General features: G+C 44.5%; 1 protein-coding gene across 4 annotated transcripts in view; it reads right to left on the minus strand.

Annotated features, from left to right (window-relative positions):
- Positions 1–1136: 1136 nt before the first annotated feature.
- The window catches only part of ACTR5 (actin related protein 5), a 28571-nt gene continuing 4805 nt past the window's right edge, over positions 1137–24902 (minus strand). The window contains exons 4-9 of one of the 4 annotated variants that reach the window (XM_032294946.1): positions 22522–22739; positions 21684–21866; positions 10624–10740; positions 9754–9893; positions 8492–8624; positions 3372–4009 (exon numbers count right to left, since the gene is read on the minus strand). In XM_032294946.1, the coding sequence (XP_032150837.1) occupies positions 3752–4009; positions 8492–8624; positions 9754–9893; positions 10624–10740; positions 21684–21866; positions 22522–22739 (1049 nt within the window). In that variant the 3' untranslated portion in view covers positions 3372–3751. Of the gene's footprint in view, positions 4010–8491; positions 8625–8888; positions 9322–9753; positions 9894–10623; positions 10741–21683; positions 21867–22521; positions 22740–24902 lie in introns of those variants that run through there. The other 3 variants (XM_032294949.1, XM_032294948.1, XM_032294947.1) reach the window with 3 other exon arrangements.

A 24902-nucleotide genomic window follows, 5' to 3' on the forward strand; every position in this document is an offset into this window, starting at 1 on the left:
AAGCATTCCTGAGAGGAATGTCCAAGCTGAGAGACTAGCGCCAAGGAAATGACCTCCCTCCATCCCCATTCTCCTGTACTGGAAAGGGCCAACTTGCAGGTTAGTGCTAAAGACTTTTTTTTTTTTTTTTTGAGACAGGGTCTTGCTCCTCTGTCACCCAGGCTGGAATGCAGTGGCGCAATCATGGCTCACTGTAGCCTTGACCTCCCAGGTTTAAACAATCCTCCCGCTTCAGCCACCTGAGTAGCTGGGACTACAGGCATGTAATCTCAGCTCACTTCAACCTCCACCTCTCAGGTTCAAGCGATTCTCCTGTCTCAGCCTTCCAAGTAGCTCACTCAGCCTTTTAAATTTTTTTGTAGAGGTGGAGTCTTCCTATGTTGCCCAGGCTGGTCTCAAACTCCCAGGCTCAGGTGATCTATCTTCCTGCCTCAGCCTCCCAAAGTGCTAGGATTAAAGGTGTGCATCACTGAGCCCAGCCTATTTTTTTTTTTATTATTTATTACATGCATTTGTGCTTTCTACATTAATTAGATTTTCCAGTTTAAACATTTTGCCATCCTTCTTCAAATTTATCATTTTTGTTTTCTAGTTATTCAAGTTATTTACTCCTTTCTAGTATTAGTGCTGTTAAAAAGTCTGACACCATCCAAATTTCCTTTCTTGTGTAAGTCATTTGTCTTTTTGCATGGAGGCTGAGAGGACTTATTTTGAGACAGTCTTGCTCTGTTGCCCAGGATGGAGTGCAGTGGTGCGATCTTGGCTCACTGCAACCTTGGCCTCTTGGGTTCAAGTGATTCTCCTGCCTCAGTCCCCAAGTAGCTCAGATTACAAGTGTGCGCCACCAGGCCCAGCTAATTTTTGTATTTTCAGTAGAGATGGCCAGGCTCGTCTCGAACTTCTGGCCTCAAGTGATCTGCCTGCCTCAGCCTCCCAAAGTGCTGGGATTACAGGTGTAAGCCACCACCCCTGGCCCAAGAGGACTTCTTTTATCTTTGAAATCTAATCGGTTCACTAGGATCTGAGACTCCTGAGTCAATTTTCCCAAGCACACTGAGTGTCCTTACAGTATCCATATTAAGGGTGGTTTGTTTTGTGGGGGAAGAAACTTTTATTACCAGTTTAAACATTACTTCTGTTCCATTGTTTTTTCTTCAACATAAAATTTAATGTAGTTAATAAAACCTAAATATAAGACCTGAAACTGTCAAACTCCTAGAAGAAAACTTAGGGAAAACATGTCACGACACTGAATTTGGCAATGATTTCTTGGATATGACACCAAAAACAGACAATGAAAGCAAAAGCAGACGAATGAGACTGTATCAAACTTAACTTCCACACAGTTAAAAAAAAAAACCAAAAAAACAGTAGAGTGAAAAGGTAACCTACAGAATAGGAGAAAATATTTGCAAACCATGTATCTAGTAAGAGGTTAATATCCAGAAGTGGGACATGCAAATGGCCAAAAAGCAAACAGAGATGCTCAGCATCACTAATCATCAGGGAAATGCAAATAAATCAAAACCACAATGAAATATCACCTCATCCCACTTAGAATGGTTATTATCAAAAAGATGAAAGATAGTGAATGTGGAAACTATAAAAAAAAATGAGTTGGTGAGGATGTGGAGGAACTGGAACTCTTGTGCACTGATGGTGGGAATGGCAAATGGTCAGCTGCTACGGAAAATAGTACAAGTGTTCCACAGAAAATTAAAATACAACTACCATATGATCCAGCATTCTAGGTATACATCTAAAGGGATTGAAAGCAGAAACCCGAGGAGATATCTGCGCTCCCATGTTCACTGCAGCACTATCAGCAATACCCAAGAAATGGAAGTAGCCTAAATGTCTATCAAAGGTAAAGAAAGAAAATGTGGTATATCCATGCGATGGAACACTATTCAGCCTTAAAAAGGAAGGAAATTCTGACCACATGCCACAACATGGAGGAAGCCTGAGGACATGATGCTAAGCGAAACAGGCCAAAAAGACAAACACTGTATGGCTTCCCTTATGTGAGGTATCTAAGAAAAACACAAAGTAGAATGGTGGTTGCCAAGGGTCGGGGATGGACAGAGGCAAGGGGAAAGGAGTTGTTTGATGGATGAGTGTGGTTTCACAATTTGAAAAAGTTCTAGAGATTTTTTAACAATGTGCACAGAGTTAACACCCCTGTTCTAGACGCTTAAAAATGGTTAAGATGGGAAGTTTATGTCACGTTGTGTTTACCCCCACCACCACCACCAAACTCAATATAGTTAAATTTTCTTCTTCAACTATATTCAATTTAATTTCCTTTGCCTCTTTTCCTTATCTATTACTTTCTTATTTCCTTTTTTTAATTTCTTTTCAATGGAGTATCATCCCCCTGTGCATCTTCTATTTACGTTTGTGATAACCTTTCCTTTTTCCTCATTTTCCAGGGTCAGCTGTGGTCTTCCACTCTTTCCATCGCCACTACCCCTTCCCTCCTGGTCTGCAGTTTCTAAGCCCTTGAGAGCTGGAGATCCAGGTGGTGGCCCCTGGTAAACTGTATGAGCAAACAGGTTCTGAGGTGGCCTCATCAGAGGGCTGAGCTAGACGCTCCATGGGATTTAAAGGTGAAATTTGGTGACAATGGTATTAGCTCAGGGGCCTTCTGGAACCAATACTTGGGTGTCTTTGAGCCAAAATTTTCGCCAAGCAATCTCTGTAAAAGGGAGGGGTTATCCGTCCACTTAAGACAGAACTGGGAAGGTACAGGACACATGAGGTTATGGCAAAACTGCAAAGACTACAGGATAAACGTCCTCCAATCTTTGTTCTGAAAAGTCTGAAAAGGTTAAGCAGCCAACAAACTCAGAAGGACAGAAATAAAACATCTGTAAGCCTTATGGTGGTAAAGTTTCCAGCAGAGAAAGAACAAAGTTGGGCCACTGGCTCTATTCCTGCCCATTCAGAAGAGGGCACCAACAAGTCCATGGCTTGCCGAGTGACCTCACATGTTGGTAACTTTCTGGGCCTTTTCTCCTTATCTGAAAGAAAAAAAATAGGAGGAAGGAAATATTTCCAGCTTCTGAGGCGACTGCTTTTATTGCATATGAAAAAGGATTTTTTGTAGAGACAAGGTCTTGCTATGTTGCCCAGGCTGGAGTGCAGTAGCTATTCACAGGTGCAATCACAGCACACTATAGCCTCGAACACCTGAGCTCAAGCAATCCTCCTGCCCTGGCATCCCACGTAGCTGGGACTTAACAGGGATGTGCCACTGTGCCCAGCAATAAACATTATCTTTTTTTATATACATGAAAGACCTCCCCTTGCTGGGCATTCATGCAACTTCTGAATATATTCAGAAGAATCAAGTATCTACACGGACAAGATAAATTTTAAAGGATTTTTTTTTTAAACATAAAAGACTCTAAAATGTGGTAAGAAATCAGTCTTGTGCATTCTGTACATGTGTATTTTCCATTCTGTCTTCATTTACTGCTACAGGAAGCTGATGCCACAGCTGGCCACAGTTGAACAAAGACATGAGAAGGCCAGTTAATCTCTTCACCGCAGAAGCCCCCAAGTGAACCTGCTTCTGCAGGGCAGTTCTCAGTGTCCCTTAACTTTGTTCTCCCCAGGAGAAATCCATTTTGCGGCCAAATGTGACCAGCAGACTTGGGCGGACACACCTAGCACAATCACAGTCCTGTCATGCTGCCAACGTGGCCCAAGGCATGGTGTGCAGGGCAGTGTACCTGGAGGGCCTGGGCTACGCCTGCTCGCCAGCACCACCTCCGCCAGCAGCAGAACCCTTGCTGGACGCCTGGGCATCTGAGGAGCGGGAGGCCTGCTTTGGCAGACGGATGGGGACGTAGATGTTGGAAGCACAGTGCTCCTTGAGGTACTCTCCTCCCTTTTCTTCATATTCTTTCCTGGTGATCCAAACTTCATTGTCATCTAGGTGGTCCAAGGCCCAGTCACGAGCCCCGTACCAGGCATCCAGTACAGGGTTCGAGGCAAGTTGAACCTGAAACACAAAGATGATTCACCAGGATGCCTCCACCAGGGCTCCAGCTGTGAATGTTCACCCGGCTCAGCTATGGCACCTGGCATTTTATTCCCAGAAATATACACATAGGTGGGCCCAGTGCACTCCAAGACAGTTCAGGGCTAGTTCTAGACTCTGTAAACAAAGCTGAGCTGGAATGTCAGACTCTCCAGAACAGACGGTTTTCAGATAGTTTACAAACAAAAGACCTGCTACTCGAAAAGGGACCGTGGCCCAGACTCCTGCTGCACGATGCTGTCAACCACAAGCTGTCAGGGAGAGGTGAAGCGGAGACCCATGACCTGAGGAAAAGGCCTTCCTAGCCCTCCTCCCCCCTCTGAGCAGAGGGAAACAGAGGCTGCTGCAAGGTGACTCTAGCCAGGGTAGCAAAACAGCCTCAGGAGAAATGACAGCAGAGAGGGGTGACCTGGTCATTCTCGGTGAGGCTGCCAGCGCTTAGTTTCCCCTGCTTCTCACTGGAGTTGGTCCGGGGGTCAGCAGCTCTGAGAAGGCCCTCGGCTAGGCTGACCTGATCATTACGGTACTCTGCAGCTCCCACTGGGCCTCCTGTGTTCTGGAGTTACCTGCCTCACTTCCTACCTTCCTCTCACCTCCCCACTCCACCAATCCCGTGAGTTCCAGGTTGGAATGATGTTTTCAGAACTTTCGGGAGTGAGGGCAGAATCGGCATGCACAAACTGAGGTGGGAAAGTACAGACTCAGGAGTCCGGCTGCTGGGCTCGCCACGCAGGCAAGGGGCCTGTGAATGAGGGCCTTGTCACTAGGATAACCAGAGGCCCCACCCCCTGGCTTAGGGGGACTTACAGCATAAGTGTAAGGCATATGGTAGATGCCACCTAGTGGGGTATTCAATAAAGGGTAGCTGTCATTACTAACAAAAAATGCAGCAAGATAGATGGTTAATAGACTATACAGCCACGAAAAGGATGCTCTAGAAATGTACCTATTGATATAGAAAAACTCACAATAATTTGAAAGTGAAAAAAATACAGGTTACAAAATAAGCTATCAACAATCCATTTTTGGTTAAAACCATACACGAGATGAAAGCAACCAGAAAGCACACAAAGAACATTACTCGCAGAGGATGAAACTACAGTTTTCTTGGTTTTCATTTTGGTTTGAATTGTCTGACATTTTTATGATGTTTAAAAATGTTCTGCTGTTTAAGAAAAAACAGAAACTTAAAAGAAAGTTGTGGCCAGGCATGGTGGCTCACGCCTGTAATCCAAGCACTTTGGAGGCCAAGGCGGGCGGATCACCTGAGGTCGGGAGTTCAAGACCAGCCTAACCAACATGGTGAAACCCCGTCTTAAAAAAAAAAAAAAGAAAAGAAAGTTGTAAATTTGCACATCTTTGGGTTCTCTTCCTTCTAATGATCACGGAGGGCCTTAGGTGGTTGGGATGTTTGAGCCATTGCTGAATACATAATCTAAAATTGGAACATCAGGGCTTAGTGATGGTGTGACACACTCATTACATGAGCAATGTGAAAGAGGGCAGAAACAGGAGGGGAGAGGGGAGCTGTGGCTGGCCAGGTGAGACCAGAACAGCAAAAGACAAGGCTGGGAAAAGCTCTGGCTGGTAGCAGCATTCCTGCAATGAACACTCACAAAGTAATTTGGAAATTACCAAGAAATAGATCTTGAAAATCCTCTACAATTTTTCTCCACTATTTCTTCATAAGTTGCTGCTGCCAGCATGACCCAGCCCCATGTTCACACCCCGCGCTGTCACCTCTTGGCTTCAGCACTGCAGCTGTCTCCTGCTCCCCCTCTTCTTCCTCCACCTCCTTCTTAGACTCATGGGTGTCCTATGGCTCTTAAATGCTAGTGTTCTTTAGGGGTTCATCCTTAACATTACCTACCCTCCCAAAGAGTGCCCAGAGCACATTTATGCTTGTGGTGGGTGGGAGGGTGTGCATCTACCCTCTTGTCTTCCCCACCAAGCACTCATCTAGCTAACTGTGGCCATCTCTCCCTGTGTGTCCACTGGAAACTCAACCCACCCGGAAATAGAATGTACAATCCTCTCCCTTAAGCCTGTCCTTCCTCCCACTGTTCCTCATCCAGTGACTCTCCTATTCAGCAAACTAGTTGCTCCACCTAGAACTTGGGAGTTGTCTTAGGTCCTACTTCCCTCCTCAGATCCAACTTACTACTAAGCTCTGACAATGTCACTGCCTTAGCCTCTTTCACATCAACTCCCTCTCTTCCTCTCCCTCTGCCACTGCTGTCATGTTTCCTGCATAGCTACCAAGTGACACTGAGCCAAGGGCTTAAAACATATTTCACAAGACAGTGGCTGTCTCTTCCCTAACAGAGGTGGATCTTGTAAGGAACAGAAGGAAGGACAGGGAAGGGTTCCTGGAGGAAGTGATTTCCAGGAAACCAGCCACTGAGAGGGTTGGATAAGCTAGAAAGAGTACTCGATACAAAAGGAGCCAGCATGTGCAAAGGCCCTGAGGCAGGAAAACATGGCAGCTCTGGAAAACTAATAGTAGTTAGCTGTGGCTGAAGTACAAGGTGGACGGGGAAATGATGAGAGAACCCTGGACAGTTCTTCAAGGTCAGAACACAAGGGACCCTGGAAACCCTGGCGAGTACAGTGAGGACTTCCTCCTAAAGGCGGGGAAGCTGCCTCCTAAGTGGTCTGCTTCCAATATTTCTCCTAATACTCTATCTTGCACATCAGTGTCAAATATATCTTACTAAAACGTAAATCAGATCACATCACTTCCCTGCTTAGAATCCTTTATGGTTCATTACCGTGGCCTAAAGACATGAGCTATGCAGAAGAGTTAACAGGACCGGCCTACTGTGACCTTAGAAAGGCACACTTACAAGTGTGGGCCTTGGCAGGCATCTGGGAACTTGAATATTGGAAGGGTTCCCGCCATCACCTGATAAGAGTGGGTCAGTATGCCCATTCATACAAATAACGTGGCTTATGCCAAACGCATGATTCCCTTCTGTGACCTTGGAATTTGGGTCTGCTCCAAGCAGGGGGGTAACTATATGATCAGCCCCCAAATACAAATCCTAGGCACTTCGTCTCCTGCAAGCTTCCCTGGTTGGCGACATCTAATGTGCCCTTACGACACACTGTTGGAGAAATTATGTCCTGTGTGACTCCACAGGGAGAGGCCTCGGATGCTTACACCTGGTTGCTCCCAGATTTCCCCCGGGCACCTTGTCTCTCTGCTGATTTGCCATAGTAAGTCACATCCATAAGTGTGATTATATACTGAGTCCTGTGAATCCTCCCAGAGAATCATCCTGCCTGGAACGGTCTTAGGGACCCTCAGCACAACAGCTAGGGTCTGAGAGTTTATTACATGCAGGCCCATTGTTAGGCGCCTGACGTGCACCAGTACACCGAATCCCAGCAACAGGTACTGATTACCCACTTTCTACCACTGAGAAAGCCGAAGTTTAGCACAATTCAGTAACGGTGGTGATGGAGTCAGGACCAAGTCCCAGAGATGCCCCCCTGAATGTACACGACATCATGCAGCAGAGCAGATCATGGCCAAGCTCCTTAGTAGGATGCACAGGCTCTGCACAGTCTGCACAATGCGGGCTTTGCCGACCTCTCTACCTCACCCACCTCCACTTCTCTTTATCGGCCACTCCAGCAACACTCAGTCACTTCTCACTCCCTCAACAAGCCTCTGGACCTGTGCCCTTGCTCACGCTAGTCCTTCTGTCTGGGATGCTCTCTCCAATGTACCCCTTGCCCCACACCGTCTACATGGCAAATGCTTATTCATCCTGAGAAGATCCAGATCCATGGAGCCTTTTTCTCTGAAAGCCAATGGAGACTGCCAGGTGCCCATGCCTGTACCGTCCCTTACGCTCCAATTTGCCTGGTTCCTGACGCTCAGATAGCAAGGTCCTTGCAGCCAGGTGCTATGTTCAGGACATCCCCATAGTGCCTGGTCCATGATGGGAGCTCATCAGACTGTGTTTCTTGGTAATCAGGGAGTTGGTAGATAAATTGTGAGGCATTCACACCAGTCATAAAGATAGTCTTTTAGAAGAATGACGACATGGGAAAATGTACATGACAGGTTCAGTTCAGCTTACAAAGCAGTACACACTCACATGTGTAGAAAATTTAAGATGCACAAGCTCTGCCTGTAGAGCCAGGGACTTTGTAGGGAGAAAGGCTTATTCTTGATGTACACTCTTTTGTACTCTTAGAATTATATGCATGTCTTCATCTTCCAATTTAAAGAAACCACAAAATAGTATATAAAACATGATTCCCATTTTGCTTGAAAAATTAAACATAGACTTAAGACTAGAAGTCACAGAAATGTTAACAGTGATATTTCAGCATGATGGAGTTATAAAATAATTTACGCTTTATTAGTTTTGCAAACAGAAAACAGGTAATGCTGTTTTCAAAATAACTGGCTACCCAAACAATCAGTACCTGAAAAGAAGACTGGAAGGGTCTCATCTCCAACAGCTCCTTCTCCATTCTGGCTTTCATCCCAGGATACATCGTGTTCCCGCCAGTGAGGAAAACGTTCTGAACCAGCATTTCCTGAATGTCTTTTGGGTACCTAGGAAAGAAACGACTCCTGATATAGTCCCTTAACTCGAATCAGAACGAAATGCGGATGCAGAAATGTAAGCTCTCAGTACAAAACAGAATCTACACAAAAAGCTAAAAAAAAAAAAAAAAAGAAGTCAAAACTTTCATTTTTCACTTGCGTCTGTACAGAATGCCAGCCCAATGTTTCCAAACAGCCAGTCAAAACCATAATTTGAATGGTCAACTTACTTTCTCAACATGATTAGAATTTTTATACCTTTATAATAAATTTTTTTTTAATAAACTTTATTGAGGATAAATTTACAAACATTTTGATAAAGGCTAACAAATTTATACATTCCACTAACTATCACTACAATCAAAACACAAAACATTTCATGCCTCCCTTTGGAGGGCCCATCTATCTACCTGTGCTTTCTTTTTATCTTTTTTAATAACAGCTTTATCTAATACATATTTGATCACTTTCCCAACCACTGTTAAGACAAAGCTCAAAGCCACTCAAAGTACCTGCAGCAGCTTTTTTTCCTTGCTAGGTACAAGTTTCCCTGCTGTTTTAGCCAACACAGCCAGAGCACTATAAAATTCTATTCCCTACTTGCCCAACTTGAATTACCAAACTCACACTGCAGGAAAATGCCCACACAAATGGGTAAAATGCCTAAATTCTTATGGAAATGTAAACTCTTAAATAAGTAAAATGCCTGCAAGGAGGGAAAGAAAAACTTTTATTAGCTCTGCAATATTTTTAGGGTGATTTAAAATCACTAGTTTTTTTGTTTTTTTCTTTTACAATTAATGCCAAGTAGACACTTGGCATTCAAAAATCACTAGTCTTTAATAATGTGAAGGTTTGCATAGAAACCAGTGTACATGTTATCAGGTTGTTCAAACTTAAAAGACACTCTTAAGGCTCCTCAAGTCTACCCAGCATTTACAGGTTCAGAAAACAACTACAGAGCCCCAGTGAGGTGCCAGCCTGGTCATAAGATGTTAAGGGAAATCTGAGTACAGCAAATCAATGAAAAGAAGAGTGAGATGCATTTTCAAGTGCCTGACCATCAAATCTACCATTCAATGCAAAATCCAAGGAAATGGTTCAGGAAACATAAGGAAAAGCAGATTCACTGTCTCACCTGTCCAGAATGTACTGCAGAGTCTCTGCAATCCCAGCCTGCTCTTCTCCTATGAGAGACGGCTGGAAAATAATTTCTGGAGCTCGAATTCTTTCTGTCCCAACAAACAGCTGGTGATATGCTGCCAAGTTAAACACGGGCTTTAAAAACCCAAGGTTTAAAAGATATTTTTAGGCCAAATGACAAACATTCCAGTTGCTAGTTTCCTCAAACTGCATTTCTTATCCCAAGTTTCTGTCCTTTGTTAATGCCAGGATAGCCTCTCCCAACTCTCTCCACTTGCTAATTCAATTTCCTACCTTCTTTCAACCTGTGTATTATAAACACGTACATGTTTCCATCATGAAATGGTCCCTGAGTTACAGGGAGAGACTTTGTGGAGAGCAGTAAAAGGCTCAGCCTAGAGGACAAGTCTCCTGCGCAGCGCCTTGCTTAGTGTCCCATCCCTGCATGGAAGCTCTCTCCCAGGTGGGCCTCAGACTTAGGACAGGTTATCTGGTTGTCATTGTAGTGACAGAAACATACACTCCAAAGAGGATTACGTGTACTGGCATTGGCTTGAACATCAATGAAACCATATAAGCCAGTCTTCAGCTCTCGAGTTCCCAATTACTTTCCCAAATGTTTCTGCCGGGTGGATTGTTTCTCACAGATTCACAGATCTTGGCGCTGGAACCAATCAATCAATCACTGGGGGAAAAAAAAATCCCTGACTTCAGATGTTTTAAGTATTGGTACCCAATTTTCTAAAAAAAAATATAACAGGTTTTTCTTTTTTTTTTTTTTTAAGTCCTAAAGAAGCAGACTAGCCCAGTCATTTATGTCAACACCTTCAAAGAATAAGCATGTTCTGGGTTGTGAGAATCAAACCTGGACAGTGGTGACCGGCTTCTCCACTCCAGGTGTTTCCTCTGAAAACAAGGGATCAAAATCATTCATGCTTTCCACATCTTCCAAAGACGGTTCCAGCTGCTCCAGGTCAGGGGTCTAAGAGAAGAAGAGAAGCAGCAAAACGAAACAGAACCTGTACCTCCAGCAGGCCTCAGTTCTATCATTTTGGTGCCACGAAAAAGAACTGGGATCTTGCCCAATGTTCTAAAACCTTATATAAAAACTATGAAAATTTTTCTAAGCTATTTTTAAAAAGCACACATGAACATGAAGACTAAAAAGCCAGGAACGGGCTTTGCTTTGATCTCCTACCTTTCCTACTTTATACAAGCCTCACCAACCCCCGCCTTCTCTAAAGCCTTCTGATGGTGCCAGCTCATGGCTGGCCCCGTGGAAGACTTGCTGCTTGCATGAGTCACACCACCACACACGCGACTCTGAGAGAAGGGTGTGACAGCTGCTATCCTACAAGGCAGCTAGACTACAAGCAGTTAAAGCAGCCTCTTAATAATTTATAAATACATCTGCTGGCCAGGAGCAGTGGCTCATGCCTCTAATCCCAGCACTTTGGGAGGCAGAGGCAAGCAGGCTGCTTGAGCCCAGGAGCTCGAGACCAGTGTGGGCAACATGGTGAAATCCCGTCTCCACAAAAAATACAAACATTAGCTGGGTGTGGTGGTGTGCACCTGTGGTCCCAGCTACGTGGGAAGCTGAGGTGGGAGGATCACTTGAGCCTGGGAGGTTGAGGCTACAGTGAGCCATGATCACGCCACTGCACTCCAGCCTGGGTGAAAGAGGAAGACCCTGGCTCAGATATATAAATAAATATATGTGGCAACATTAATGAGCTCAACAATCAGTTCCTTAGTAGGTACCGTTGGGCTGGGAATGGGACTAGAGGCCACAAGGCAGCAGAGTGCTTCCTATCTGTGGAGTCCTGCAGAACAAGTTCTGCTCTATGACCACAATGAACTTGGGTGGGGTCTAGACATGCTGGCACCATTCCCAAAAGAGGAGTCAGGGCACTTTAAATTTTAACCTGTACAAAATAAGTTAGCCATCTTAAGTTAGCCATTTTTAAGTTAGTGACATCTTTAGCCATCTGTCACTGGACTCAGTGGTGAGAAGTTCCAGGTAGAAATATTTAGTTGCACCCCAAAGAGGAATGCTGTAACAATGACAGCTGCTGCAGAATGGACTGTCTTATGAGGTAGTGTCTTGGGAGGGTTCAAGCAGAGTACAACCTATAGCCAAGTATGCCTGAGAGGAGACTGCACCACTGAGTATGCATTCTCTAAGTCTCTCCTTACTCTCAGAATTTATGAAGTATGTAAATTACCAACATAATTCAGAGGACTTAAATATACTTCTCTAGAACCTACTCATATATACTGCAAATGTAAACTGGCATTCAAATAAGGCAATACCCCTGAACACCCCACACACATTCACACACCAAAAGTCATGAGGCAAATATGGCATGCAAGATGGGTGACAATGTACTCGAAATTCTGTTCAGTATAGATGATTCTACAATATTTGAGGGGGGTTTTCCAGGCTTGAGGATAAAGCCTGGAAAGGAAAGCGAATGTCTCTTCATGAGAGGCTTGTGTACAGGAGAGGGGGCTGGTTTGCAGAGGTAATTTGAGGGGGAAAGAAGATGGGTATGTGACAAGAATCTAAAGAATCTTGCTCTCAGGGAAGGAAGCAAAAGCCGTCCCTGCCAATACCGAATGAGACGCAGAGGGGAGGGACACCTGCTATCTGCACAATCCTCACTGCAGAGATTTATTACTGTATTTGATGGGTGAGGAAGCTGTGGCTCAGACAAGTGAAGTAACTTGCCCAAGGTCACATCATACAAGCAGGCAGTGGACACGTGAGAGGTGGCAGAACTGCTCAGTTCCAAAGTCTCTGTTCTGCCTTAAGCTGCAGTTCTATAAATCATGAGCCTAAGACAACTGGGGCATTAGGAATATGGAAAAGATCTAGCCTAAGGTCAGAATAGGTAATATAAGAGATGAATGAAAGATTTTACATGCAGCAGCAAGACCAGCTGAAGGCAACGGCAGGCTCCTCTGTTCAAGCAGGGACAGCAGAGAAGGAGTAAAGGAACATTCCCTTGCGTCTGCAGTTTGTGATCCGGAAGACTCTCAGCTCCCCTCACAAGAAAGGAGCACTACCCCAGGAGTGTCTGTGCCTATTCTGGCTTGGCACCAAATCCAGCTCTTCAGGAATGACCCCGAAGGGGTTCCAGGAGAGGACTGGAAATTGGTCATCAAAGTTCTTTTTCATTTGGTGCTTTGTCATCTGGGGGAACCAGGAGGCGAGGTGGCATTAACAGGAAGTGGTCAGGCTCTGGAGTCACATTGCTGCAGCTCAGAATGGCAACCAAAGGTATATTAAAGGTCACAGTGAACCAGGCATAGTGGCTCACGCCAATAATCCCAGCACTTTAGGAGGCCGAGGCAGGCAGATCACAAGGTCAGGAGATCGAGGCCATCCTGGCTAACATGGTGAAACCCCGTATCTACTAAAAATACAAAAAATTAGCTGGGCATGGTGGTGGGCACCTGTAATCCCAACTACTTGGGAGGCTGAGGCAGGAGAATCTTTTTTTTTTTTTTTTTTTGAGACGCTCTTGTTACCCAGGCTGGAGTGCAATGGCGCGATCTCGGCTCACCGCAACCTCCGCCTCCTGGGTTCAGGCAATTCTCCTGCCTCAACCTCCTCAGTAGCTAGGATTACAGGCACGCGCCACCATGCCCAGCTAATGTTTTTGTATTTTTAGTAGAGACGGGGTTTCACCATGTTGACCAGGATGTCTCGATCTCTTGACCTCATGATCCACCCGCCTCGGCCTCCCAAAGTGCTGGGATTACAGGCTTGAGCCACCGCACCTGGCCTCAGGAGAATCTTTTGAATCTGGGAGGCGGAGGCTGCAGTGAGCCACAATCGTGCCACTGCACTCCAGTCTGGTGACAGAGTGAGACTCCATCTCAAAAAAAAAAAAAAAAAAAGGTCACAGTGGCAGAATTGGGAAAAGTATACTCTGAGCTGCTTCTCCATCTATGTGTAAGTGGGACACACAGTTAGGACAGCGGTGGGTGAGAAAAGAACAACTAACTCTTTCCTCTTCCCTTTTAAATACACACTCAATTTGGACCCTTAAATAATTCCGTTATATTACTGGGTTGAAGACAAAGATGTCATCTGTGTATTTAAAATAACTACAGACAAAACCTGTAACCTGTGATTCCCCAAGTAATGGGTGAAAACAAGCACTGGCTCCACTGGGGTCCTTCCTCTCTACACCGCACATTTTTATCCTATTCTTCGTCTTCATCCTAACCTCCCCTCTAGCCTCCCTCAATCCAAGTGATGACCTTTCCTGTGGATTCACATGCCCTTCTCTACTTGGCCTGGAATCCAATCACTTTAGCCACCATCCGTCGTCGAACTCTATCTGCTTCTGTTACACCCAACCAACAAGCCTGCAGGCTAAACGATGCCTCCCCACACTCTTTCCACTTGCGCTCTGGAGCAGATTATATTTTTAAAAGAAGTTCACAACAGTAACATCTATCCCACATACTTTTCTGTAATATGACCTTGACACTCCCTGTAAAGAGGCGGCGGGTCTTTGTTTCCTCCCCTTGAGTCTTTGTGGGGAATTGTGAGGACTACGACCAACAAAGTATGTGCAAATGATGTCATGTGACTTCGGAGGTAAGGTCCTAAAAGGTCATGCAGTTTTCTTATCATCTCTTGAAACATTCACTCTCTGGCTGCTCTCTTGGGAAGCTCCCTCTTGGAAGCCAGTGGTCAAGCTGGGAGGAGCCCAAGGCATACGAAGAGGCCATGTGTGGGTGCCTGAGTCGAGTGTCCCCCATAAACCCAGCCCTTGAGCCCTCCCAGCCCAGATACCAGACAGGTAAGTGAAAAACCCTCCACCTGATTCCCGTCCCTCACTGTTTTAAGACTTCCCAGCAGTGGCTCCAGGCACCTTGAAGCAGAGATCCCTGCTGTATCCTCTCTAAATTCCTCTCCTATCAAACCCGTGAGCACAATAAAATGGTGGTTGTTTTATGCTGCTAAGTTTGGAGTGGTTTTTGTAGCAACAGAAAAGTTAAACACTCTCCAGGGGGGCAGGAGTGCAGAAAGCCCCAGGTGCTATTTAGGCAATTCTGAGGTTACTTTTCAGCTTCTTTGTGGCTGCCCTTTCCCACAGTCCCTTTCCACAGTCCCCTTTCTAATATCAACCCTGGAAATCTTAAAAGATCACCTCAGTTGCTTCAAAAACTGAACTTCCCTCTTAATTCTTCATTCTACTTCCTTATCTGTTTTCTTGTCCTTGAGAGCATGTTTCAAGGTTCTAGCAGGGGAACGCAGCTACTGGTATGCCCTTGACCGAAGAGTGGTCCTCCTTTATTGGTGATGGTCATTCTCTTTGATCAAGTGTGCAGCTTCGGGAGGGATGCACATGAAGTGGTGAGGACAGAAGGGGACACCTGCCTAGCTAGACAGATCAGTCGAATCAACCCCACCAATCATCACAGCCAGATCACCCCCATGTCCTATTTTCTTATCCTTTCTTTTTTTTTTTTTGAGACGGAGTCTCACCCTGTCGCCCAGGCTAGAATGCAGTGGCACAACCTCGGCTCACTGCAACCTCTGCCTCCCAAGTTCAAGCAATTCTCCTGCCTCAGCCTCCTGAATATCTAGGATTACAGGAGAGTGCCACCACACCCAACTAATTTTTGCATTTCTAGTAGAGATGGGGTTTCACCATGTTGGTCAGGCTGGTCTCGAACTCCTGACCTTGTGAGTTGCCCACCTTGGCCTCCCAAAGTGCTGGGATTACAGGAGTGAGCCACCACACCTAGTCTTTTCCTATCCTTTCAAGCCTTCCTTGTTTCAAAAAATAATCTGTCATCCTAGGTTAAGCTGACCATTCAAGCTCTTAACTCTCCCATCAATTCTTTTGGCCTCCTTTATCTCTGACTGCTTTTTCTCAATCTCCATCCTGGCTTTTCTTCTGTCACCTAACTCTCAAGTGGTGGCATTCTCCAGGCATTTTTCTTTTCTCCCTCCCCATTGACTGTGTCCTCGCATAGCTCCACATGATGTCCCATAGAGTCCTGAAAGGCTCCAACTGATGTCCCACAGAGATTTTAAAGATACGGGGCTCAGGGCCAGGCACAGTGACTCGTGCCTGTAATCCCTGCACTTTGAAAGGCAAAAGTGGGAGGCTTGCTTAAAGCCAGGAGTTCAAGAACAGCCTGGGCAACACAGGGAGCCCTGTCTCTATAACAAATTAAAAAGGAAAAAATTAGGCTGGGTACAGTGGCTCATGCTTGTAATCCCAGCACTTTGGGAGGCTGAGGCAAGCAGATCACTTGAGGCCAGGAGATTGAGACCAGCTGGCCAACACAGTGAAACCATGTCTCTACTAAAAATCTTTAAAAAATTAGTGGGGCATGGTGGTGGGTACCTACAATCCCAGCCACTTGGGAGGCTAAGGCAGGAAAATCGCTTGAACCCAGGAGGCAGAGGTTGCAGTGAGCCGAGATCAAGCCATTGCAATCCAGCCTGGGCAACAAGAACAAAACTCTGTCTCAAAAAAAAAAAAAAAAAACCAAAAAAACAAAAATTAGCTGGGCATGTTGGTGCATACCTGTAGTCCTAGCTACTAGGGAGGTTGAGGTGGGAGGATAAACTGAGCCCAGGAGTTTGAAGTTATGGTGAGCCATCATCGCACCATGGATTCTATCCTGGGCAAGAGTAAGATCCAATCTCTTTTTTTTTTTTTTTTTTTTTTTTGAGATGAGGTTTCGCTATGTTGCCCAGGCTTGAGTGCAGTGGCTATTCACAGGCAAGATCCCACTACTGATCAGCATGGGAGTTTTGACCTGCTCCGTTTCCGGCCTGGGCTGGTTCACCCCTCCTTAGGCAATCTGGTGGTCCCCTACTCCTGGGAGGTTACCACATTGATGCCAAACTTAGTGTGGACACCCAATTGGCATAGCGCACTACAGCCCAGAACTCCTGGGCTCAAGCGATCCTCCCACCTCAGCCTCCCAAGTAGCTGGGACTACAGGCATGCGCCACCATGCCTGGCAAGATCCAATCTCTTAAAAAAAAAAAAAAAATGGTGCTCAAAACTGAGCTAATTTTATCTTCCCAAACTTGGTCAAGGGCACTACCATCTACCTACTACCTTTCGATACAGCCTAAGAGTTATAAGAGTGGAATCTGGAACTGAATGGCTTGTGTTTGAATCTGACCAGCACTACTTCTAGCTAAGTGACCTCACTCCAAATCCTTCCTTGTCTGAAAAAGTGGGATAACAACAGCACATACATGCTGACTTGTATACCTACCCTAACCCTAACCAGAAGGACACCTGTGTAAGTGCTCAGCAAGGGGTCAGCACATGCCACATGCTCTATTATCAACAGCCACTGCTACTCTTGTCACCTTGGCTTGTAAATGGCAGCAAGATCTTGGGATCCTACATCTCAAGTGTCTCCTTCTCCACCCTCCATCCCCAAGGCTGCTGACACATTTCAGGTCCACACTGGCTCTCTTCTGTACAATACAACACTTTTTGTTTTGTTTTGCCACCTGCAGCCTCACCCCTCCCCCCTTCAACCCATCATCCTAACTGCTGCCAATTAGTTTCCCAAAACGAAACCTCACCGTCTTGTTACCCTTGCTCAACATCCCTGAAAGGCTCTGGGTGTCTGAAGGATGACATGCAGGCTCGTAAGCCTGATGAGTAAAGATCTTAATAGTCACCTCCACTTCATTACCCACCACAGCCTTTCTTGTTCACACTACATATACCGGCATGTGTGGTTCTTTCCACCTAAAATGTCCTTCCCTCCTCCTTTGCTACCTACTGAAATCAAATAATCTTCCTTTTTTTTTTTTAAGACAGGGTCTCATTCTGTTGCCCAGGCTGGAATGCAGTGGCACAACCACGGCTCACTGCAGCCTCGAACTCCTCTCAAGCAGCTGGAACTACAGATGCATGCCCAGCTAATTAAAAAAAATTTTTTTTTTAGAGATGGCGGTCTATGTGGCTCAGGGGTTGGTCTCAAACTCCTGGGTTCAAGTGATTCTCCCTCCTTAGCCTCTCAGTGTTGGAATTACAGATGTGAGCCACTGTGCCCAGCCCAAATAATCTTTCAAGGGCCTCCTGAAACATTATCCTTTCTCAAAAAACCAAATGTGTATTCTCACACACATTTACCACCACACCTGCTACGCTCCATTAGTCAGCTAAGCATGGTGCTACAGCCCTCGTTTTTTTGTTTTTGAGGTACCCAGGAAGGAGGAATTGTATCTTAATCACCTCTGCATCCCTGGTATACTATGCCTGGCACTGAGTGGTGGGCCCCTGGGATATGCCCTCAAATTTCCCTGGAATAGAGGTGATTGTAAAGCTTTGGTTTCCAAGAGGTGTCTTCAGATGCCAAAAAAAAAAAAAAAAAATCAATATTCACCTTCACCTAGCTTCATTCCAAAGCATACCATCTTAAGGTAACTTCTTAGCTTTACAAAAATTATTAAAAGGATATTTACTTATCCCAATTCATATGATTCACAGAGAGGAACAAAGCTGACAAAATTTCATCACAGAGAACAGACATCCAACAGAGAATAGTTTTCTCTGCCACAGCTGGCTTCTCCCCCGCTAGAGTTTGCCAGGGTCTCCACACGTCTTATGTGGTGTTCAGAAACACTAATATGACTGTTCTTTTGGAATATTAGTGTTCTTTTGGAACACTAATATGACTGCTCTGCATGGAATGACAGTTTGCCAAGGCCTATCACAGAAGATGTAGCATAGCTCCCTAAAACAGCCTTGAGCGGAATAAGAAGCAGCAGAGGCCAACCCTGATCTTGGCTAATAAAGCCAGAAAACTTTCCATATTTGGCCCATTGTGTTTTCCAACAAATGATGATGCTCAAAAACTGTGTTCTCCCCCTCCTACCCTCTTATGCTGTGCTTGTAGCTACAAAAAGTAATCATCTTCTGGTTTAAATGCTTCATTTGAATGCTAACAAAACCTGCCCCTTCACAACATACTCACAGGAATAACTGCAGAATAGCAAGGGCCAGAATAGATTGGCCTATAAGAAAAAATAGATTTTTGGGACCACTATAAGTAAAATTCCAGCTATATTAATTCAATTCAGCCATTATTGCTTAAGTGGTATTTCAATATGAATTTTGGTTCACATATACCCATTCAATTCATTCTAAATGAATTACATTGTTAGAAAATACTTTTTGAAAGGCAGAACTGGCTAGCCAGTGCCATGGTCAAATCTATCCCATAAATGTGACTGTAATTGACTTTAATCATTAAGAATGACCCTAAAATGCTGACTAACCATTAACGCTTTGGTGACTGATCATCATTTTTTTTTTTTTTTTTTTGGAGACGGAGTCTCACTCTGTCACCCAGGCTGGAGTACAATGGTGCAATCCCAGCTCACTACAACCTCTACCTCCCCGGTTCAAGCAATTCTCCCGCCTTAGCCTCCCGAGTAGCTGAGACTATAGGCGCCTGTCATCACACCTGGCTCATTTTTGTATCTTTAGTAGAGACAGGGTTTCACCATGTTGGCCAGACTGGTCTAGAATTCCTGGCCTCAGATGATCTGCCCGCTTCGGCCTCCCAAAATGCTGGGATTACAGGTGTGAGCTGCCATGACCAGCCCGACTGATCATCAAACTTGTGCATATAGAAAAATCTTTTGAAGTCCAACATTTCAAAATCCCCCAACTCAAGGAGATTTAAATGTATGTGCCAGAGCCTAAAATGAAGTAGGTGCCTACTAAGTATCTGATGTAAGAACGGAGGAATGGGTGGTGAATCACAGCATGTAACAAATGCAGACAAATGAACAAAGAAAAGGAAACGCTAGTTTCCCACTGCTGAAGAATCATATCTTCACAGCTGCTTTTTATTTTTTTTTCCCTTCTGAAATCTGAAATCCCTTGTCTGCATGTGACTTAGTGGTACTGCTTTGGTATAAAGAAGAGTATGTCCTGCTAACGTGTCACGCATGATAAAAACTAAATATGGATGAATACATAACAAAGACAGCATGGTTCTGGATTTCAGTAAACAAAAGCTCAAATCTGAAATAAAGACCTGAAAACCAAGAGCAGCAAAATGGAAAAGGCACACTCATTCAACTGAGGATGCCGTGTTGGAAGAAGATGGTAAAGGCCCCTTCTACACAAGATCTTAGTGATTCAGTAAGGTGTATATCGGAAGCCTATCTCAGGATCTACTCTATAGAGCATATGCTCATGTACTGTCCTCACATAGTCTACAGCCTGTCAACGAGACGTAGAGAATGCAATGGTGAGAGCAGAAACTATGAGTGAGCCTCCGACTGGTAGCCCATCACTGCAAAACCAAGCTTCCTTCTGAGCCAAAGGCAGCTCTGACATCACTGACGAGCACCATGCTACACCCAGCATCAAATGGCACTGACTTGGGTTTTTCCAAAGTATCGTTTTTTTTCTAAAAGGATAGGTAATCAAAAGCATAATAAAAGTTTATTTAAAAAAAAAAAAAAACAAAGACAAGAGGAGAGTCTGGTTTATCCTGCCCAAAACATGTCTCAAGGCAATGAATAAGTTCCTTTGTTTTGGAATCCTAGGCATGACCGATCCAGAAACAGTATGTACACTTACTAACTTTTTGTTCCAGTTCGAAAGGAAGGAGACTCAACTGGTGACTTCTGGACTGAGGAGTGACCCACAGGCTGCCCCCTACCATACAGGCGCCAAGATGCTAGGGTCTAAGCTCTTTTGGCCACATCGACACTTACTAACAGCCAGTATCGTGGCTCAAACCTGTCATCTGAGTGCTTTGGGAGGCTGAAGTGAAACGTTCACTTGAAGCCAGGAGATTGAGACCAGCCTGAATAACATGGTAAGACCCCACCTCTACAAAAATTGAGTTGGGCATGGTGGTGCTCACCTGTGGTACATAGGAGGCTAGCTACATAGGAGGCTGAGATGGGAGGATCCACTTAAGCCCAGGAATTTGAGTTACACTGAGCTATGATCATGTAACTGCCTGCCAACTGGGCAACAAAGTGAGACCCTGTCTCAAACAAAAACACTTATTATTATTATTTTTTGAGACAGAGTTTTGCTCTTGTTACCCAGACTGGTGTGCAATGGCATGATCTCAGATCACTGCAACCTCTACTTCCCAGTTTCAAGCAATTCTCCTGCCTTAGCCTCCCATGTAGCTGGGATTACAGGCACGTGCCACCACACCTGGTTAATTTTGTATTTTTAGTAGAGACAGGGTTTCACCACGTTGGCCAGGCCAGTCTCAAACTCCTGACCTCAGGTGATCCACCTACCTCGGCCTCCCAAAGTGCTGGGATTACAAGCGTGAACCAACATGCCCGGCTTCAAAAACACTTCTTAACAGTGCACTGGTGAGGAAACAGAAGAGAGACAAAGAGAAAATCAAAGAGCTTATTCAAAGGGTCTTAGGAACTAATAAAAGGCTGATCTTAAGGCAATCTATAAATGTATTCCTGAGTATAACTACCAGCTGCTGTCAAAAATTCATAAATCGTGTATGAAAGCATGATCCCTGTCCTTAGGGAACATCAAGATGGAAAGAAGGTAAGTGAACGATCAACCATAACATATTTAATAAAACGCGAGAAGAAAATTAAAGGATGTGTATGACTGCCACTGACTATCAGTGGAGCTGGTTTAGGTTCAAGACAGCACCACAGGTTTGGTGTGTGAATGTTCTTCCTATGTTAAATGCACTTTCTGCTCTCAGGGATTGGGGATCTACAGGGTGAAATCCCTTCTGGTAAAACTTCAGTGGGTACAAGGTCAGTGCCATCTCTGCCACCACCATGTCCCCTCTGCTCTCTTCTCCTCCTGACTCTGGACACAACCCCCTTTGATGTCAGCCCTCTTCAGGACACTCCTTCCCTCAAGAAGGACTGCTCCTTCTAAGGCTCTCAGTTACCTCTGGCTTGCTGTCTACCACATCCACCTCGAGGTTGACTTCCGCTTGGAGGATTTTCTGCTTAGCCTGCTCTACTGCGGCACTGAGCTTCTGTATGTAGGACTGCAGTTCTTCTGGGGAGTCCATATTCAGCTCTATCAGAGCTTTGTGAAACTGATCCATCTGGCCATCCTCTAGAAGTTCCTGAAAACAGAGCAGTCACAAACAGGAAGGAAAGTAGCTTCTAAGCCAAACAGAGAAAACTACAGCTGGAGAGGGCTTCCAGAGCTCCCCTGGTCTACCCTGCACAGAGTCACACCTCCAGCTCCCTCCAGTTTCCCACAGCTGTCTCTGGGCTAGCACTGCATCACAGTTCCAGCAACATCTGATTAAGTAAAACTGATAAGGTGGTGATGGATGTCTAAAAGGTTGTTACCTTTTTTTGGGGGGGCCGGTGGGGGGCATGTGGAAGAAAATAGGAAAGTTACTAAGAGGAGACATGAAAGGAGGCTTCTGGGATGCTGATAATGCTGTTTCTTGACCTGACAGCAGACATATGGGTGAGTTTCACTTTGAAAATCCATCAAGATGAAACATAAAGATTTGTGCGTTTTGCATCATGTATGCTACACTAAAATTGAAAAGTTTTAAAAAAAAAATGGAGTTTATAAGGTGAAAATAAATAATGCTGGAGTCCACAGCTCTTTCGGAAACAGCTGCTTCTAAACTGTACTCTATGCTGATGATTTCCCTGGACTCCAAAGGTGACAAACAGTCAAAGCATCTTAAGGCCAAGGAAAAACACACAAGAAAGTCTTCTGAGACCATCTTGTTGGCACGGCTGGGTGTCTGCTCTTACCTGCACGTACAGCAGTCGGTCCAGCCGCTCCTGATCCAGCTGCAGCTTCTCCTCTCGCCGCCGGGCATTGAGCTCCTGCAGCCGCCGCAATTGCTGCTGCCGCCTTTCTTGTTTCTCCTCAGAGGTCAGAGTGCTGCCCAGGAGCTTGCTGGAAAATGGGAGCTGCATCTTGTGGACATTATTCTCATAATAATCAGGACACCGCCATTTGTGTAATTCTTCGAAGAAACAATTTTGAAAGTTAGGAAATGGAAACACTATTAACACAACAGTTAAAGTCAATAGCAGCATTCCAGATATAGGTCAAATGGAGAAAACACACTCCATCCAATCCCTGAATCCACTCAATCAACTAAAAGCAGCTGTCTAACTTGGGACATAATGCCAGCAGGCCCATTCTAAAGGAACTGCTAAGTAAAGTTCTTCAGATAGAAACAACACCAGAAGGAAGCTTGAAACATCAGGAATGAAGGAAGAGCAACAGAAATGATGAAAATCTGGTTAAACATAACAGACTAATCTCCTTATGAGTTCTTTAAAACCCATTTGGCAACTGAAAGTAAAAATCACGACACTGTCTGATGTGTTTGCAATGTATATAGAGGAAATAAATAAGACAACTCTAAGATAAACAGGGCAAAATAAAGGAGCCTGTACAGTGCTAACCACATTGCCGCATTCCCCTTGAAGTGGTAAATACAGATTCTACGTAGACTGTGAAAAGTTGTGTTTACTGTAAGCTCTAGAGAAACCACTAAAAACTACAGTAAAAGGGTACAGTAAAAAACACAACAGATAAAATATTTAAAAAAAGAAAAAACCTCAAATAACCTCAAAGAAGGCAGGAGAGAGAAACAGAGGAACAATAAACAGAAGGAACAAAAATGAATAATAAAATGGTGAACCTAAACCCAAGCATACAAATAATTAAGCACATTATAAATGGTTTTAACTTAAGAATTAAACAATAGAGGTTGACTGAATAGATTTTTTTTTTAAATGATACAACTACTAAGGAACTCACTTTGAATATAATGATATAGGTAGGTTACAAGTAAAAGGACAGAAAGACACACCATGCAAGCACGTGACCCAGCAATCTATTTACTCTGGAGAAATGAAAACAAGTTCACCCAAAAGCTTGTACATGAACACGTACAGTAGCTCTACGTATAACCACCAAAAACTGGGAACAACCCAAATGATCCTTAATGGTGAATTGATAAACAAGCTGCCGCACATCCATTCAATGAACACATTCTCCCCAGTAAACAGGAACAAACTACTGACACACTCAACAACTTAGATGAATCTCAAAGGCATGATGTTGAGTAAATCAAAGGCATAACGTTGAGTAAAAAGGAAAACTTTCAAAAAGGTACATACTATTTGATTCCATTTACGTGACATTTTGAAAAGATAAAACCATAGAAGAAGTCAGGGGAAGACTGCCTGGGCTTGGGATGGAGACAGGATATGATTATAAAGCGACAGCATGAGGAAATTTGGGGGGATAATGGAACGGTTCTGTATCCTGATTGTGGTGTTAGTTACATAGATCTTTATTTGTTAAAATTCATAGAATTTTACAAGAAAAAGTTGGCTGACAAAAGAGTCAATACCAGAGCACCTGGAGAACAAGGAAGTGAGAGCACAAAGAGCTGTGTGCTTCAGCTGTGTCTTCTGGCCTCTAACTCTCGGGACTGAGTGTTCTTATCAATTATTTATTTCTGTATCTGTCTCCCCAACTGCTTTGTATCCCAGGAATAACAGGTGCCTAATAAATGCTTTTTAAAGTTAATAAGACACAGCTCTTAACATATGAAATATATACTTAAAAATGGTGAAAATGGCAAATTATTTTATGTGGCTTTTTTTTTTGAGATGGAGTCTCACTCTGTTGCCAGGCTGGAGTGCAGTGGCGCAATCTCCGCTCTCTGCAACCTCCGGCTCCCTGGTTCAAGCGATTCTCCTGCCTCAGCCTACCAAGTAGCTGGGATTACAGGCACACACCACCACATTCAGCAAATTTTTGTATTATTAATACAGACGGGGTTTCACAATGTTGGCCAGGATGGTCTCGATCTCCTGACCTTATGATCCACCCACCTCAGCCTCCCAAAATGCTGGGAGATTACAGGCGTGAGCCACTGCACCCAGCTGTTATGTGGTTTTCACCACAATTTAAAAAAAAAAAAAAAAAAAAAAGATGAAACTTTTGCCCTTCGGGAATTCATTATTGGTCAGCTGAAGTCGGCACCTTCAATGACAACAAGCAAATCCATTCTTGGAACAGAGTTGTATTCACAGTGACATTGTCCACAGTCCTTTGGTTTTATATGAACTATTTAAATTCATGAGGAAGATATTTTCATCACACT

This window comes from Sapajus apella, unplaced genomic scaffold (genome assembly GCF_009761245.1).
Source record: "Sapajus apella isolate SASKATOON/1434 unplaced genomic scaffold, GSC_monkey_1.0 scaffold33, whole genome shotgun sequence".
Taxonomy (NCBI): Eukaryota; Metazoa; Chordata; class Mammalia; order Primates; family Cebidae; genus Sapajus; species Sapajus apella.